Source organism: Ursus americanus, chromosome 20 (genome assembly GCF_024610735.1).
Source record: "Ursus americanus isolate L20-20 chromosome 20, mUrsAme1.1.p, whole genome shotgun sequence".
NCBI lineage: Eukaryota > Metazoa > Chordata > Mammalia > Carnivora > Ursidae > Ursus > Ursus americanus.
Genome location: NC_142146.1, coordinates 41754519 through 41769830, shown reverse-complemented (window position 1 = coordinate 41769830; position 15312 = coordinate 41754519). Strand labels below are relative to the sequence as shown.

Genomic DNA, 15312 nt, shown 5'->3' with positions numbered 1-15312 from the left:
TGATGTTTATCTCTTGCATTTATGTTATCTCATTTCTTTTTTTATTTTAATGTACCTGAATGCAAGTAAATCTTACAATATCCACCTCAAAACAATGTAATAAATTCTGTAATAACTTAAATATATTCACAAGCACTTAGAATCATTCTCCTAAACTTTGAGTTGGAAGCATGGATTTGTGCATTTATTTCATAATTTAATTCTGACACAACCTGAGGAAAATACAGAGAATAATGAGACTAATCAGGGCCAAAAAGAAAATTTTGACACCAAATAGATTTGTTCTAAGTTTGTTAGAATTGCGGCACTACAGATAGGTATTTCCCCAAACCTCAGTATAAAAATTTTTATCTGATCTTTATCCAGAACACAATGTTGTCATGTCCACCATAACATTGTTCTCAACATTGGAGGGAAAGAGTCCATCTAGTCATTGTCAAATGATTCTGAACCTAAGACTTAAGTGTATTTAAGTAGATCAAGGGCCACATAGAAATGTGTATAACAATTTGCATAGTTGACGATACTGGTATTAGCTGGGACTTCTTTATTCCTGAGGTTCCTTTTTGGTTTTAGTTGAAAGACAGTCTGCATAAATAAAACCCTAAATATTTCAGTTGAAAATAATAAAATAAAGAAAAATAAACGTGAAGTTGAAGTTGATTACTGTCTCTAACCAGGTTATTTGTTCCATGTTAGATTTTATAGATACAAAGAGAAGTCTCTTTAATCTGTCACACTCAAGCATTTATATAATCTTGGTTATGGCTTTTTGTAATCTTCCACCCACGATGCAATGGATGCAAGCACCAGGGACAATATCCACCTGTCCACCTGGACTGGAATATTTGATGCAGGTATGGTAATGTGTTTCTTAACTTATCTGAGTAGTAGTAATATGAATATGAATATATTCAGCTTCCTCATATATATGAATTCATATATATAATATGAATATGAATATATTCAGCTTCCTCATATATATAATATGAATTCATATATATAATATGAATATGATAATATGAATATAATGAATGATAATATGAATATAAATGTAATATGAATTCATATATATAATATGAATATGATAATATGAATATAATGAATGATAATATGAATATAAATGAATAATATAAATGATAATAAATGAATATAAACAATAATATGAATATAAATAATGAATATAAATAATATGAATTTGTCTCAAAATACAATTTGTGTTACAGGAAAATATTACCTATAGATTAAAATACTATATATCAAGTAACATTAAGATTTTTACATTTTATTTTAATTTGAATTTGAATTTTTGATTGAGGTTTTAAATTTACATTGTCAATAATGTAACATTGTGATTTACAAATGTATTTCCCGGTAAGTCCACTTAAAAATAAATACTTGCTTTTTAAAATAGGAAATTGGATTTTGCAGAATGTACATTAAAACTGGCTTTAGGAATTTTCAGTTCATCTAACTGCTTAGGTATTAGAAGCCTGGTATGCAAATGTGATATGTGCACACCAATACTAGGAAAATGTCTCCAGTTCTCTACCAAATTTAATGACACTGAATTACTATTTTGTTTATTCAATCAATTCTGATTTAATTTCCTGTTATGCTGTTTCTGAATAATTATCTTTGACATTTTACATGATTAATCATTGGCCACATCTTATTTTTCAATTCTTAAAAACTAAGGAGGGGGCACCTGGGTGGCTCAGTTGGTTAAGCAACTGCCTTCAGCTAGGGTAGTGATCCCAGGGTCCTGGGATGGAGCCCTCAGAGTCCCTGTTCAGTGGGGAGTCTGCTTCTCCCTCTCCCTCTGCCCTTCCCCTGCTCAATCTCTCTCCCTTGCCCTCTCTTTCTCAAATAAAAAATAAAATCTTTAAAAAAACACAAAACACAACTAAGGAGTATATAAGTTCCTTCTTAAAAAAGTTATCTATATTTTCATTGCTTAATTATAAACTTGTCACAAACTGATATCAATCTAAGAAGATAAAATGTTGAATGTGGATAAACACTATAGTAATTTTTTTACTTCAAAGTACAGTACAATATTTCTCTCTGAATCAAAAAATTATTTTTAATGTCTTTAAAAAATTTTTGTGAACCAAAATATTGAGTATATTATTAATAGAACCAAAAATACATTCTACAGACTGATATTTTTTCATTTACTTTTTCTTGTTTTTATTTTAATGCCAGTTAACAGTGTTGTATTAGTTTCAGCTGTACAATATAGTAATTCAACACTTCCATACATCACTTGTTGCTCATCACAAGTGCACTCTTTAATCCCCATCACCTATCCCCCCTTCATTTCCTTTTCCTATGGTTACAAAAAAAAAATGTTAAAACTTCACATTTAAATTAATAGACAATGAAATGTTTCTTCTTAAGGAAGCCTTAACTATGGCAGAAACTTTTTAATATTTTCTATCGTAATAAATAAAAAGTTGTAATTCCATTTCTTAGTGTTTGGAAGGTGTCAGTGAGCTAGGTATGTCTCCACATATTTCACACTTAACAAGCTTATTTAGTGGGGGTATATTTCATAAGTACTTCTCCCTTACATGCAAAGGAGGAAATCTAATCAATCCATCCCAATTTCTCTATGTCTGAAATTCCTCAGCTACCAGATCTTTTGGTTTAAAGAAATGCTAGAATGATTTCAAAACCTAGTTAAGCGTTGTGTATGCAGGGACACAGCAACAACTCATAAAGAGATACCATGTAGGATCTGAGTGTTGCCCATGCTATTTTTTAATTATCTTAAAATATAAGCCACGGTTATAAGTGAAAAGCAGTCAGAAGCTAAAGATTTTATACACTCTATAACACCAAATCCTCTCATGGTGTGGCCAGTTTTATACATCCACCAGAGGGTCCTGCCTCCTTTGAAATAACATTCCCACTGCACAGATGATTGCAGTCTGACCCTCTCTTCATTCACATTTTCTTTTCTGCTTTACACTTTCACATCTCTATGCCACCTATCTTTTCAGATTTCTCATCCAGAATTTAGATTGTTATTTTTTCTCTGTCTACACATGTCTGCAGGCAGCCCTGAAAGCCCTTTGTTGATTCAGTGTTTGCAGAGAAATGCAGTTAAACTCTGGTAGTGAGGTATCCCTTGCAGACTCCCACACGCCTCCCAATGTTCAGGAAGAAGCTAGAAAATGCAATAGTAAAAACTAGATAGAAAGGAACCCAAAGCTTTGAGGCTAATAGCCTCAACTTAGAAGATAACTTTGACTCTATAACCATTGTATTCATTACACAAAGTATTTAAACTCTTCGTGTGAGTATAATACCTGCTTCTGTTTCCATTGTTTCAAGCTCGTGGGTCTTTGTGGTAGTCATGTTGGTCTTTGACAGCTACAAACTCAAAGGGTACTTTTATCAATACGGTTTCGCAAAAACATTTACAAAACTAGCTTTGAAGAAATCTAGATGGTTCCTTTAGGCAGCATTTGGATTGGTCATTGTATTTTCTCACAGTGATGTTGGTCTGTGTAAATAAACAATGTAATGACTCTTCAGTTCATCATTGTTTTGTTTTGTTTGGAGTATAGTTGAGAATGTTATATGAATTTCAGATGTATAACTTAGTGATTTGATGAAGTTGTACATTGTGCTATGTTCACCACAAGTGAAGCTATCATATGTCCCTTTACATCCATCGCTATTACAAATCACTGATTGTATTCCTTATGCTGTACTTTTTATTCCTGTAACTTATTGATTCCATAAGAAGCCTGTATCTCCCACTCCCTTTCACCCATTTTCCCCAACTTCCCACACCCACTCCCATCAGGCAACAAATACGGTTCTCTGTATTTATAGGTCTCATTCTGCTTTTCATTTGTTTGTTTGTTTTTTTTTAAGATTTCACTTATGAGTCAAATCTTATGGTATTTGTCTTTCTCAGCCTGACTTATTTCACTTAGCATAATACTCTCTAGGTCCATCCATGTTGTCTCAAATGGCCCAATTCCATCCTTTTTATGGCTGCATAATATTCCATTGTGTATACATATATACCACATTTTCCTTACCCATTTGTCTATTGATGGACACTTGAGCTGCTTCCATATCTTGGCTATTATAAATAATGCTGCAATACACATAAGGGTGCACATATATTGTGTTTATTTTTATTCTCTGTAACCCACCATGTGGCAAGTGGTTCCAATCCCTCTTTTTTGCATTTGTCTTTTCATAGGGTTGCCAGATAAAATACAAGACAATCAGTTACATTTGAATTTCAGATAAACAAATATTTTTTAGGTTAAGTGTGTTTCATGCATTCTTTGGCATATATTTACAGTAATAATTATTCATTATTTAACTGAAATTAAAATTTAACTGAGCATTCTTTTTTTCCTTTTCTTTTTTCTTTTATAATAATTTTTTTAATTATATTATGTTAGTCACCATACAGTACATCCCTGGTTTTTGATGTAAAGTTTAATGATTCATTCGTTGCATGTAACACCCAGTGCACCATGCAATATGTGCCCTCCTTACTACCCATCACCAGCCTATCCCATTCCCCCACCCCCCTCCCCTCTGAAGCCCTCAGTTTGTTTCTCAGAGTCCATAGTCTCTCATGCTTCATTCCCCCTTCTGATTACCCCCCCTTTCTTTATCCCTTTCTTCTCCTACTGATCTTCCTAGTTCTTATGTTCCATAGATGAGAGAAACCATATGATAATTGCCTTTCTCTGCTTGACTTATTTCACTTAGCATTACCTCCTCCAGTGCCATCCATGTTGCAGCAAATGTTAAGAAATCATTCTTTTGGTAGCTGAGTAATATTCCATTGTATATATGGACCACATCTTCTTAATCCAGTCATCTGTTGAAGGGCATCTCGGCTCCTTCTACGATTTAGCTATTGTGGACAATGCTGCTATGAACATTGGGGTGCATATGGCCCTTCTCTTCACTACGTCTGTATCTTTGGGGTAAATACCCAGTAATGCAATGGCTGGATCATACGGTAGCTCAATTTTTAACTTTTTAAGGGACTTTCACACTGTTTTCCAGAGTGGCTGTACCAACTTGCATTCCCACCAACAATGTAGGAGGGATCCCCTTTCTCCTATTGTTGTTTCTTGCCTTGTCAATTTTTGCCATTCTAACTGGCGTAAGGTGGTATCTTAGTGTGGTTTTGATTTGAATTTCCCTGATGGCTAATGATTTTGAACATTTTTTCATGTGTCTGTCAGCCATTTGTATGTCATCATTGGAAAAGTGTCTGTTCATATCTTCTGCCCATTTTATGATTTCTGGTTTTCTTGCTTTATTTTTATTTACTAAATCTGGCAACCCTATCAATTTGGTCACAGAAAATCACTTACAGCATGTAAATTCTTCTAGTCCTCACTATCTTTCACATGGAATGGAAGACCTTTTTTCCTCTCATCCTTTACTTTCCAAAAGAGAGTATCAAGGAATTTTACCTACTTTTGTGATAGGTTTGGGTTTCTATTTAAGACATCTTTATAATTATATTTAATCTGTAATTTTGCTTTGGCTAAATGTCTAACGGTACTTGTAATTGTTTAATATTCAAAGAAACATTTTTAGAGTATACTGTGTATGGACAGCTAAAAAAAAACACTTCACACTTAGACCAATATATGACATTTAACAGAAAAAATGAGATGTTGATAATGGATCAATTACTTTAAATATCCTAAATATAGGTATTAATGTATATGTGTTTTGGTAGGTGCTTTAAATTCAGTTTAATTACTTCATACCACCTATTTTTATTTTCTACTCTATTAGATAAATCAGTTACTAGTGTGTCAACGTTTTGATCTTCTGGAAGGTATGTGCCAAACACACTAATATATTCACTCTTGAATATGTAACTTCTTGTGCTGTAGTCCAGTCACTCCCTATAAATTAAAGTGCTTCATGTGTCTGGGGAAAAATAAATCTTGAAATATGAACAGAATATATAGACACATAGAATATATGGACTCATAGTTGATGATCAGATAAATGCAATAGTAGCTTCTCATAGAAAAGGACAAACATATCAGCTCCAGATCACTCCTGAAAATTCTAGTCTGCACTTTTAGTCTTGCTAAACAGCAAGTCTATTTCCTGAAAGGGTTTTCCCATCATAAATTCTTCAAATACAGGTATTTCAGAGAAGCAGTGATTCCATATCCTTCAAGAATTCTACTAGTAGAAGCAGAATGCTATTAAGTTTCTGGGCAGTCCAATTCCACTCCCAAGTCTGAGAAATTGTTCTTTAGAATGCAATTGTTTACCTTTATCTCAATTTAGTACAAGTATTTCTTTCACATATATGAAGCTATAATACATGTAAATAAAATGAAATCAGTGTCTAGTAAAAAAATAGTTATCACTATCATTACATTTTATACATAAAGGATCTAAGACTAAAATAGACACTTATGGTTTGATTTAATTCATAAAACCTTTTCAACTAGGCATATTATAAATGAATGTTTTCTTTGAGCTTTTTCTGCTTCCCTACACTGAATGATTTATTTTATGAATAACCATTTATTCCAGAATTTCCATTGAGTACCTATAATGAACAAGACATATGCTAGCTATTTTGAGAAAATCAAAGAAGAGTCAGACCTGGGCTTTCCCTGAAATATGGGTGAATATATTTAAATAAAATGCACAGTATGAAGTCATAAAAGTTATGAGAGAAGTAAAATAGCAAAAATATTGAGAAAAAAACTAACCATCCATGTTATATGGAACTAATTCTCCAAACTAGTCATTCTCAAAGCATAGTTGCCAGACTGCCAGCATGAACATCATCTGGGAACATGTTGGAAATCAAGTTCCCAGGCTTCATCACAGACCCACTAAATCACAAAATCCAGAGGTGGGGTTCAACTGTATGTGCTTTATCAAGCCCTCCAGGTGATTCTGATGCAGGCTAAAAATTTGAGAACTACTACTCTAAGTGATGCTTTCACATAATTCAACATTGTGCATTTATTTAAAAGAATGAGACAGCTCTGTAGAATTGTTAAGAATATCCCCAAGAAATATTGCTAGGTATAAAAAGCAATTACAAAGAAGTACATATGATAGTGTGCTTGTTTATGTGTATGCCTGTGTGTATATAAAAATACTTAGACTTTGCATATGTTTGAGCTATCTCTAGAAGGATACATATAAAATTGGAGAAGAGGAAATAGAATAGGTCAGGAAGAAAGAATTATTTTTAATTTTATACCTTCTTTTGCATTTTTAAATTTGTGCCATGCATATGTAATTTCTACTCATAAAAATAAATTAAATTTAAAAGGCAGAAAATATTTTTCATAAATATTGAATCATGATTTATCTTTGAATATTAAATAAAAATGGATCTCTTTCAGGGCATCTGGGGGGCTCAGTCATTTAAGAGTCTGACTCTTGATTTCAGTTCAGGTCATGATCTTGAGATGCTGAGGTTGAGCCCCACATCAGGCTCCATGCTCAATGGGGAGTCTGCTTGAGATTTTCTCTCCTGCCCCGCACACACACACACACACTCTCTCAAATAAATAAATAAATAATTTTTGAAAAAGAACATCTTTCAAATATGTTTATACAATGTAAAAACATAACTATGTTCATATGCCCAAAAATCATTAAAAAAAGGAAATTCTGTAACTACCTGTTTCAAAGGTTAACATTAAAACAAAATGCTAAATGTATATTAGTAACATATACTCACTAAACATACTCATTCAAAAACACCTGAAATTTTAAAAAGTAGGAGAAAAATATCATCCATGCACAACTACTGATACATTTCCTTTGAAGGCTTTTAAAAAATATTCTTTTAATGAATTTTTTAAAATCACTTTTAATCATTGTCCATGCAATTTTTTATATTTATTCATTTAATGTGTTTTGTTGTTTTTGTTATTTTTATTTATCTTAAAACCAACAATTTAAATAGCAATACAATAATGCTCAAAGGGGATACTACATATTGCCAATTGTTAGATATTTACTTTGCTTCCATTTTACTTTTCCTTTTTAAGTAGTGCAGTAATGAACATTTGGTGTAGAAAGCATTTTTTAAAAAAAACCCTAGGACTGTTTTGTTTGTATGATAACAGAAGTAAACTTATTAGGATAAAATATAATATTTCTATTTTCTTGTAAAAGATGAATTTGATTATTATCTTATGTGGATAACACATAAGAGCTTACTGTCTCCCTCAATTTCGCATCAGTAAAATACTTTTTCGTCTTTTCTATTATCCAGATTAAACACCTAGTGTCTTTTTCATGTCCTAGAAGAAAAAGATGAAGAGGAGTAAAATTTAACATAATGCAAAACATTAAAATAGTAAATTGGGTTAATTTCTCAAAAATTCAAAAATGATAAAGAAAAAGCTATGCATAGAATTTTAGCAGTAAAAGGAACCAGAGAGTAGCAAGCACATCTAATTCATTTTTCTGTGAGGAGAAACTAAGATACTAGTGAAGATAACTGACTTAAAGCCAAGCAGTTTATTATCAAATGTACATTCAATATTTGAAGGTAATTTGATAGGCAACTTATATAAGTCTCACACCACTAATAAGTTACCACATTGTTTATTCTTTAGTTCTCAGTAGTTTTGAAACTAGTAAAAATTACGAAGTCATGAACAATCAAGGACAGAGAATTTATTTTGCAGAAGAGAGAAGTAATTGTTTCTTCCGATACCTCTGTGGACCTTCAAGATCTTTTACCATGACAATTTATGATAATGTAGGCCGTGATGTCATTACTATGCATAAAGCTTTAAGAAACTGCTACCTACAAAAGGTCAGTAATTTCTATATGATTTAGAATGTATTTGAGTTCCTTCAAAAAAGCCTCAAAACTGAGCAGTATGTTAAAACACTGGGTTTGGCTACAAAGAATGTTCTGGAATGAAATATGTTAGAGAGAAAATTATATATTTGTACCACATATCTGCAGAGCTGGAATAATATACAACACTGTAAATATTTTTCAGGCAATGTAGATCATAAGATCTTCAGATTTTTAGAAGTTTTTCTTTTCCAAAATATTGTTTTTTATTTGCATTTATCTGCATGTGCTTCTTAGTTATTGTATGGAGTGTCTGCAAATTAGGGGCTGTGAAATCCTATCCCATTTTCAGCTGTGTTTCTCTGACTGGTCCTTTGAACTTTCACTGAGTGGGATCCCCTTCTTTCCTTTCTTGTTGGTGATATCTGGATTCCTTGGATCTCAGGAATATCTTATTGTTGTCATTCGTTTCACTACATCTACGTCTATTTTGAGATGTGGAGCTATAATTTTTCCGTCAACTTTTGATAAGGACTTTGATAGCGGTTTTGTTTTGTTGAGTTATCATACTTGTTCTGTTCTTTTCTATGAGAGGGTTGAGAAGATTCACAGACTACATCACCACTGCCACCTTCTTGACTTAGCATCTTCATTTATATTTTAAATGAGTAATACTTACATATGGTGGAAAGAAGGAAGGTAGGAAGGAAGGGAGGGAGGGAGAGAGGAAGGGAGGGAGGAAGGGAGGAAGAAAGAAAAAAGAGAGTGAGAAAGAAAGACAAATATATTCTGGAGAAACAATGCCTCTCAAACTCTTGTTTCTTAGGCCTTCTAAATTCCTCATCAGAGGCAACTGCTTTTATGAGTTTAAATATTCTTCCAGAATTATTCTATGAGTATTTGTGTAATGCATACATCTGTATGGCATACATGCGTCTTTTTAACATAATTGGCAGATATTTTTCTATAATTTTTTTTAGAGAGAGGGGAGGGGCAGAGGGAGAGGGAGAATCTTCAGCTGGGCATGGAGCCTGACTCTGGGCTTGATCCCACAATTCTGAGATCATGACCTGAGCTGAAACCAAGAGTTGGACACTTAATGAACTGAGCCACCCAGCACCCCACTTCTTTTTCTTTTTTTTTTTTTAAGATTTTATTTATTTATTTGACAGAGAGAGAGAGAGGGAAAGCACAAGCAGGGGGAGCGGCAGAGAGAGAGGGAGAAACAGGATCCCCACTGAGCAGGGAGCCCAATGAGGAGCTTGATTCCAGGACCCTGGGATCATGACCTGAGCAGAAGGCAGATGCTTAACTAACTGAGCCACCCAGGTGCCCCCAGGTGCCCCACTTCTACAATATTTTAATGCATACAATATAACCTGAAGATTACATCAGTATCTATAGGGCTTCTTCCATTCTTACAAATGGCTGGATAATAACCCATCATGTGTATGGTATACCATGATTTAAATAATCAGTCCCTGAACTGGGCTTTAAATCAAAACAAACAAAGTATTTAGTGAAATCATACTTACATTTGCATAAAGGGACAAATGTTCTTGGCATATTGGTAATAAAAACAGTTGTTGGTGTGACTATTTTAAGGCATGTCTTATGGACATGGCAATTTAAAAAGTGATCTTCATAAGCACCTAAAAATTATTATTATCCCCCCATTTGCAAATAGACAATGATTTCAGAGAGTCTGGTGATATGTTTACACTTCATGTAGTTAGTGAGCAGCAGCATCAGGTCTCACCTCAGGGGTCTCAATATCTAAATCCTGGGTTTTTTCACTTCGATGTCCATTCCCAAATATAGGGCATGCCTTAAACACAGAAGTTCTGTTCATATATGTACAAAGTGCTAATAAGTAGCCCATAACTAATTTGTTGCTTACAAATCAAACAAATCTCATTTGATCAATACTACATTTCTCAATCTCTTGTAGCTACAAGTTGAGGCTCCTCCTGGTGAAAAAATTGGATATGTGTACCAATACTTTCACCCATTTTTGCCAATGTTTAAAATAAAAAATGAGAATAAGGAGGATATAATGAAAATCAGAGGGCCATGTGTGGTTTCCAGCTGTCTCAAAGATCTAAATTTTACTGTGAGTAGTTACGTTTTAAGATAATCATGTTCAAATTAGTTATTTGATTATCTTGCAATACATTATTAAATTTGATTAAGATAAAATAAAAACATGTTATCATGATGTTATAACCATTTGACTATTTTTTAAATTGAATTTCTAATACATAGTTTCCTTGTATCATTAAGCCCTACATGTTTATGCTGTTTATAAGACATCTTTTTAACCTATACTTCAAGTATATAGTTATCAAACAACAAGTTTGGTATTTAATATTTCAAGGAATATTGGAAGAGAAAATTAAACTTTATTGCAATGAACAATGACATAATTGGGCATTAATTATAAATAATATATTATTAATTTTTATAAAATTCTGAAACTGCCATGATACAGTTTTGTTAGATTTTTAAAAAAAGATTTTATTTATTTATTTGAGAGAGAGAGAGCACGAAGTGGGAGAGGGGCAGAGGGAGAGGAAAGAAGACTCCCTGTGAGCGAAGAGCCCGATGTAGGGCTTGATCCCAGGGCCCTGGGATAATGACCTGAGCCAAAAGCAGATGTTTAACTGACTGAGCCACCTATATGCCCCCAATTTTGTTAGATTTTTAGGTGCTTACTGGTCAACAGTAGGCTATTAGTTAAGTTTTGGGGGGATCAACAGCTACCCACAGAGTTTCAACTGCCTTGGGGTGTCAGCACTCCTAACCCCTGTGTTATTCAAGGGTGAACTGTAAAATCTGTTGTATACTATCAATTTGAAAATCTCCTTTTAGGTAGATATTGTCTGTAGGTGTTTTTCCATGCTATTATGTGTCCATATTGTACATATTTATTGCAGAATACAATCAGCATGATTATAACTCAAATGGGTTATATTTAATTACTAAAATTGATATAGGAATACCTATTTTTTATTTTAGAGATTGTACCTAAGATTATATATATATTTTTTCTTTTAGTTATTGTCTCTGGATGAAGAAATAGTTATTGGTAAGATTTCAAAAAAATGGGCTGGATTTATTAGGGAACTATCTACCAATGCTGATAAATTTGGAATCCAGTTTCCATTTGATCTTGATGTAAAGATAAAAGCACTGATGCTTGGAGCAAGTTTCCTCATTGTGAGTCTATTTTTATTCTGTTTAGCCAAAAGGGAATTTTCTGAGATTACCATTGCACCTTTGCTAATATTTTTCCTAAAATCATTTAGATCAACTGCAAATTGTGCTTTTGGGGTCTAGTTCTAAGCCCCCAAAATCATATCATGGATTCAGTGTTCACTGAATTGCAAAGGATGTAAAAACTACAGTATCCTGTAAATGTGATCGCTGAAGTTGAAATCCTTTGCCTTAATGAAAAACAAGACTAAATTGCTGAAAATAGGAACAAAATGGCGTGTTCATTGCAACTTACTGTTATTTCTTATAATTTAAAATTTTATAAGTATCTTTTTGTACATTTCACTTAAAAAGTAATCATTGTTAATTTGGAAACTATAGATATGTAGACATTTCAAAAAGGAAAATATTGCTTTTGATTATAATTGGGTCTTGGGGAAAAATGAACATAAGAAATTACCTTCATTTGGTAAATATTATGAAATTACAGAAAATTCAATCAAATTAAAAAGCCCATTGGGGGGAAAAAAGGAGAAAAGATCATAAAGAAAGTGGGGCAAACAGAAATAGAAAATTAAAAGGGTAGGAAAGGGCACCTGAGTGGCTCAGTTGGTTGAGTATCCAACTCTTGGTTTCAGCTCAGGTCATGACCTCTCATGACCTGAGACTAAGCCCCACATCAGGCTCTGGGCTCAGCAGGGAGTCTGCTTGAGATTCTCCCACTCTGCCCCTCCCCCACTAGCATTTTTCTCTCTCTCTTTCTCTCAAATAAAAAAATAAACCTTAAGAAAATAAAATGGTAGAAAATACCTATTCAGTTATATCAAGATGTCAATTAAATATATTCTATATAATTTTATAATAACCACAATAAATGTAAATGGGAAAAACTTGCAAGTTAAAAAATAAAAATTGTTAAATTACATTTTAAATTATCCATAGGCTCTTAATAGGAAACAAATCTAAAATAATGACAAAAAATTGAAAGAAAGGGTGGGTAAAACTGTAACAGAAAAATACTAACCACAAGAGCTAGTAAAGCTAAGTTAATACCAAAAACAAATGATTTTAAGTCAAAAAACATTAGTAGAGAGAGCTAGAGAATGTAACTACATTATGATAAAAGTTCTATTCAAAAGAAAATGATTCTTTTTTTAAAAGATATCTATTTATTTATTTATTTACTTGCTTACTTATCAGAGAGAGAGAGAGAATAAAGCTGGGGGAGCAGAAGGCAGAGGGAGAAGCTGGCTCCCTGCTGAGCAAGGAGCCTGATGTAGGACTCAATCCCAGAACCCTAAGATTGTGACCTGAGCCAAAGGCAGATGCTTAACCAACTGAGCCAGGCATCCCAAAAATAATTATTCTTGGTTTGTGTGAGCTTAAGATCAACCTCAAAATATAGAGGAAAATGTTATATAGTTAAAGAATAGTAAATTCTATCACAGTGGGAAATTTATGAACCCCTTTCAATTTTTACTTGATGTAGGAGACAGAACCTCAGTAAAATTATTCAAAATTTGAACAAAAAAAATCAACGAGGCTGATTTAATGGATGCATGTACAACTTTGCATTAAACAAGTAGATAATATAAGTTTTTCCAAACAAAGGTTTTTTACAAGAATTATTCTCATAATGGATCCAAGAAGCAAGTCTCAATAAATTTCAGTAATTGGTATCACTTGGACCTTGGTGTCAGAGAAAATAACATTAAATTAGAAATTGATAAAGATACATATTTTAAAATATTTTATATATATGGAAATGTGTACATAATTCAGGGATAAAAAGTAATGCATAATAAAATTGAAGATGTATCAAATGGTATAATAAGATAAATATGATATCAAAACTTTTGGAATGCAAGTAAAGTGAAACAGCAATGTATAACTGTAAATAACAAATGAAGAAAAGAAGAAAAGTGGAAAATTAATGAACTAAGTGTTCATCTGTAAAAAGTTAGTAAAAGAACAGAACAAACCCAAAGGAAGTATAAGGAAGGAGATTTTGAATTATTGACCAAAGATAAATGAACAAACAGCACCCACCCAGTCTCTAGATGGAAAAGAACTTTTAAAGTAAATCATAAAGTAACAGACTAGTAAGTTAGAATATCTTAAACTTCTGTACACTAAAACAAATTATAGTATTAAATATTCAGTAGCAAACAATAAAGGAAATATTTGTTCCAGATATGACCAAGGAAAAATTCCTTATATTAAATTTTATTTAAATGAGAAGAAAAATATCAAATTTCCAACCAAAATGAAAAATGAATATAAAAAAATAATTCGCACAACCATAAAAGAGGGAATACAAATAACCCATAACCATAAGAAAACATTTTCAAAAACATCTGAAGAGAAGCAAAAAGAAAAAAAAACAATGAAATATCCCTTTTCATTTTTCCAATGAAAAATTTTCAATGCTCATGAAAGTTTAGGATATCAGACAGTCATGAGGTACAGTTACAATTTGGGGGGAACAAACTGAAAATATCCATTAAAGTTTTTAATGTTATGTTCACATTATTTCATATGCATTACTTTCTTCTGAAAAACTAATACAGATGCAGACAAATAATTATGTGTACTCTAGTAAATAGCAATGTATACTCTATGTAGCAAACATCACTCTAATAAATTTTAAAAAACTAAAACAACCTAAAATTTAAAGTATGAGATTTATTAAACACATTATGAGATAGCTCTAAAACAGAACATTAAAGACTCAAACTAAATATTCAATAAATAAACTTTAATTGCATGAATACTCAGGATATATTATGCAGTGAAAATTGTAGGATAATAAGGATATTATAATGCCAATTGTGTGTGTCTGGAAAGAATTTGAATCAAAATATTAATAGTAGATTTATAGGAATTGAAAATATAACTTTTTCCCTTCTCTATTCTTATACTTTTTTATATTAAGTGTATATGATGAAAAATATATAAATAAAATGAAGTAGATTTAGTTGCTGTTCTCTAAGAGCCTTTATATTCAACTTTATTATTCTGGTGTGTTTGAGAGTAACCAAACATTCATTCTTACTCCTTAGAACTTGGGGTTCCTCATAGGTCTGATACTCAGAATTCTGCTTTACTATGTTTTATAATCACATTATTATAACACAGGACCCTAAAATCACTCTCGTGTCTCAGATCTGCACCTGTTTTTACTATTAAACCAACCTAATTACATTCATTTTTCATTTTCTTTCTAGGACTACATGTACTTTGAACTCTGGTCATAAGTCTTGCCCGCTTTCAGCAAAATTAAC

General features: G+C 32.4%; 1 protein-coding gene and 1 long non-coding RNA gene across 2 annotated transcripts in view; one reads left to right on the top strand and one right to left on the bottom strand.

Annotated features, from left to right (window-relative positions):
* The window catches only part of LOC148108413 (uncharacterized), a 129788-nt gene that overhangs the window by 80032 nt on the left and 34444 nt on the right, over window positions 1-15312 (bottom strand). The window lies entirely within an intron of this gene.
* LOC123801226 (phospholipid scramblase 2-like) lies at window positions 765-15285 on the top strand. Its single transcript, XM_045811164.2, has 6 exons — window positions 765-857; window positions 5803-5845; window positions 8622-8824; window positions 10764-10925; window positions 11870-12031; window positions 15256-15285. The coding sequence occupies exons 1-6, from the start codon at window positions 765-767 to the stop codon at window positions 15283-15285; spliced, it is 693 nt and encodes a 230-aa protein (XP_045667120.2).

Excerpts from the sequence above, each read along its gene's own strand:
- LOC123801226 (XM_045811164.2), top strand. The coding sequence starts at position 765 with ATGGCTTTTTGTAATCTTCCACCCACGATGCAATGGATGCAAGCACCA. Across the intron at positions 5,846-8,621 it reads ACGTTTTGATCTTCTGGAAG|TTCTCAGTAGTTTTGAAACT; the intron begins GTATGTGCCAAA and ends TTTATTCTTTAG. Across the intron at positions 8,825-10,763 it reads GAAACTGCTACCTACAAAAG|CTACAAGTTGAGGCTCCTCC; the intron begins GTCAGTAATTTC and ends AATCTCTTGTAG.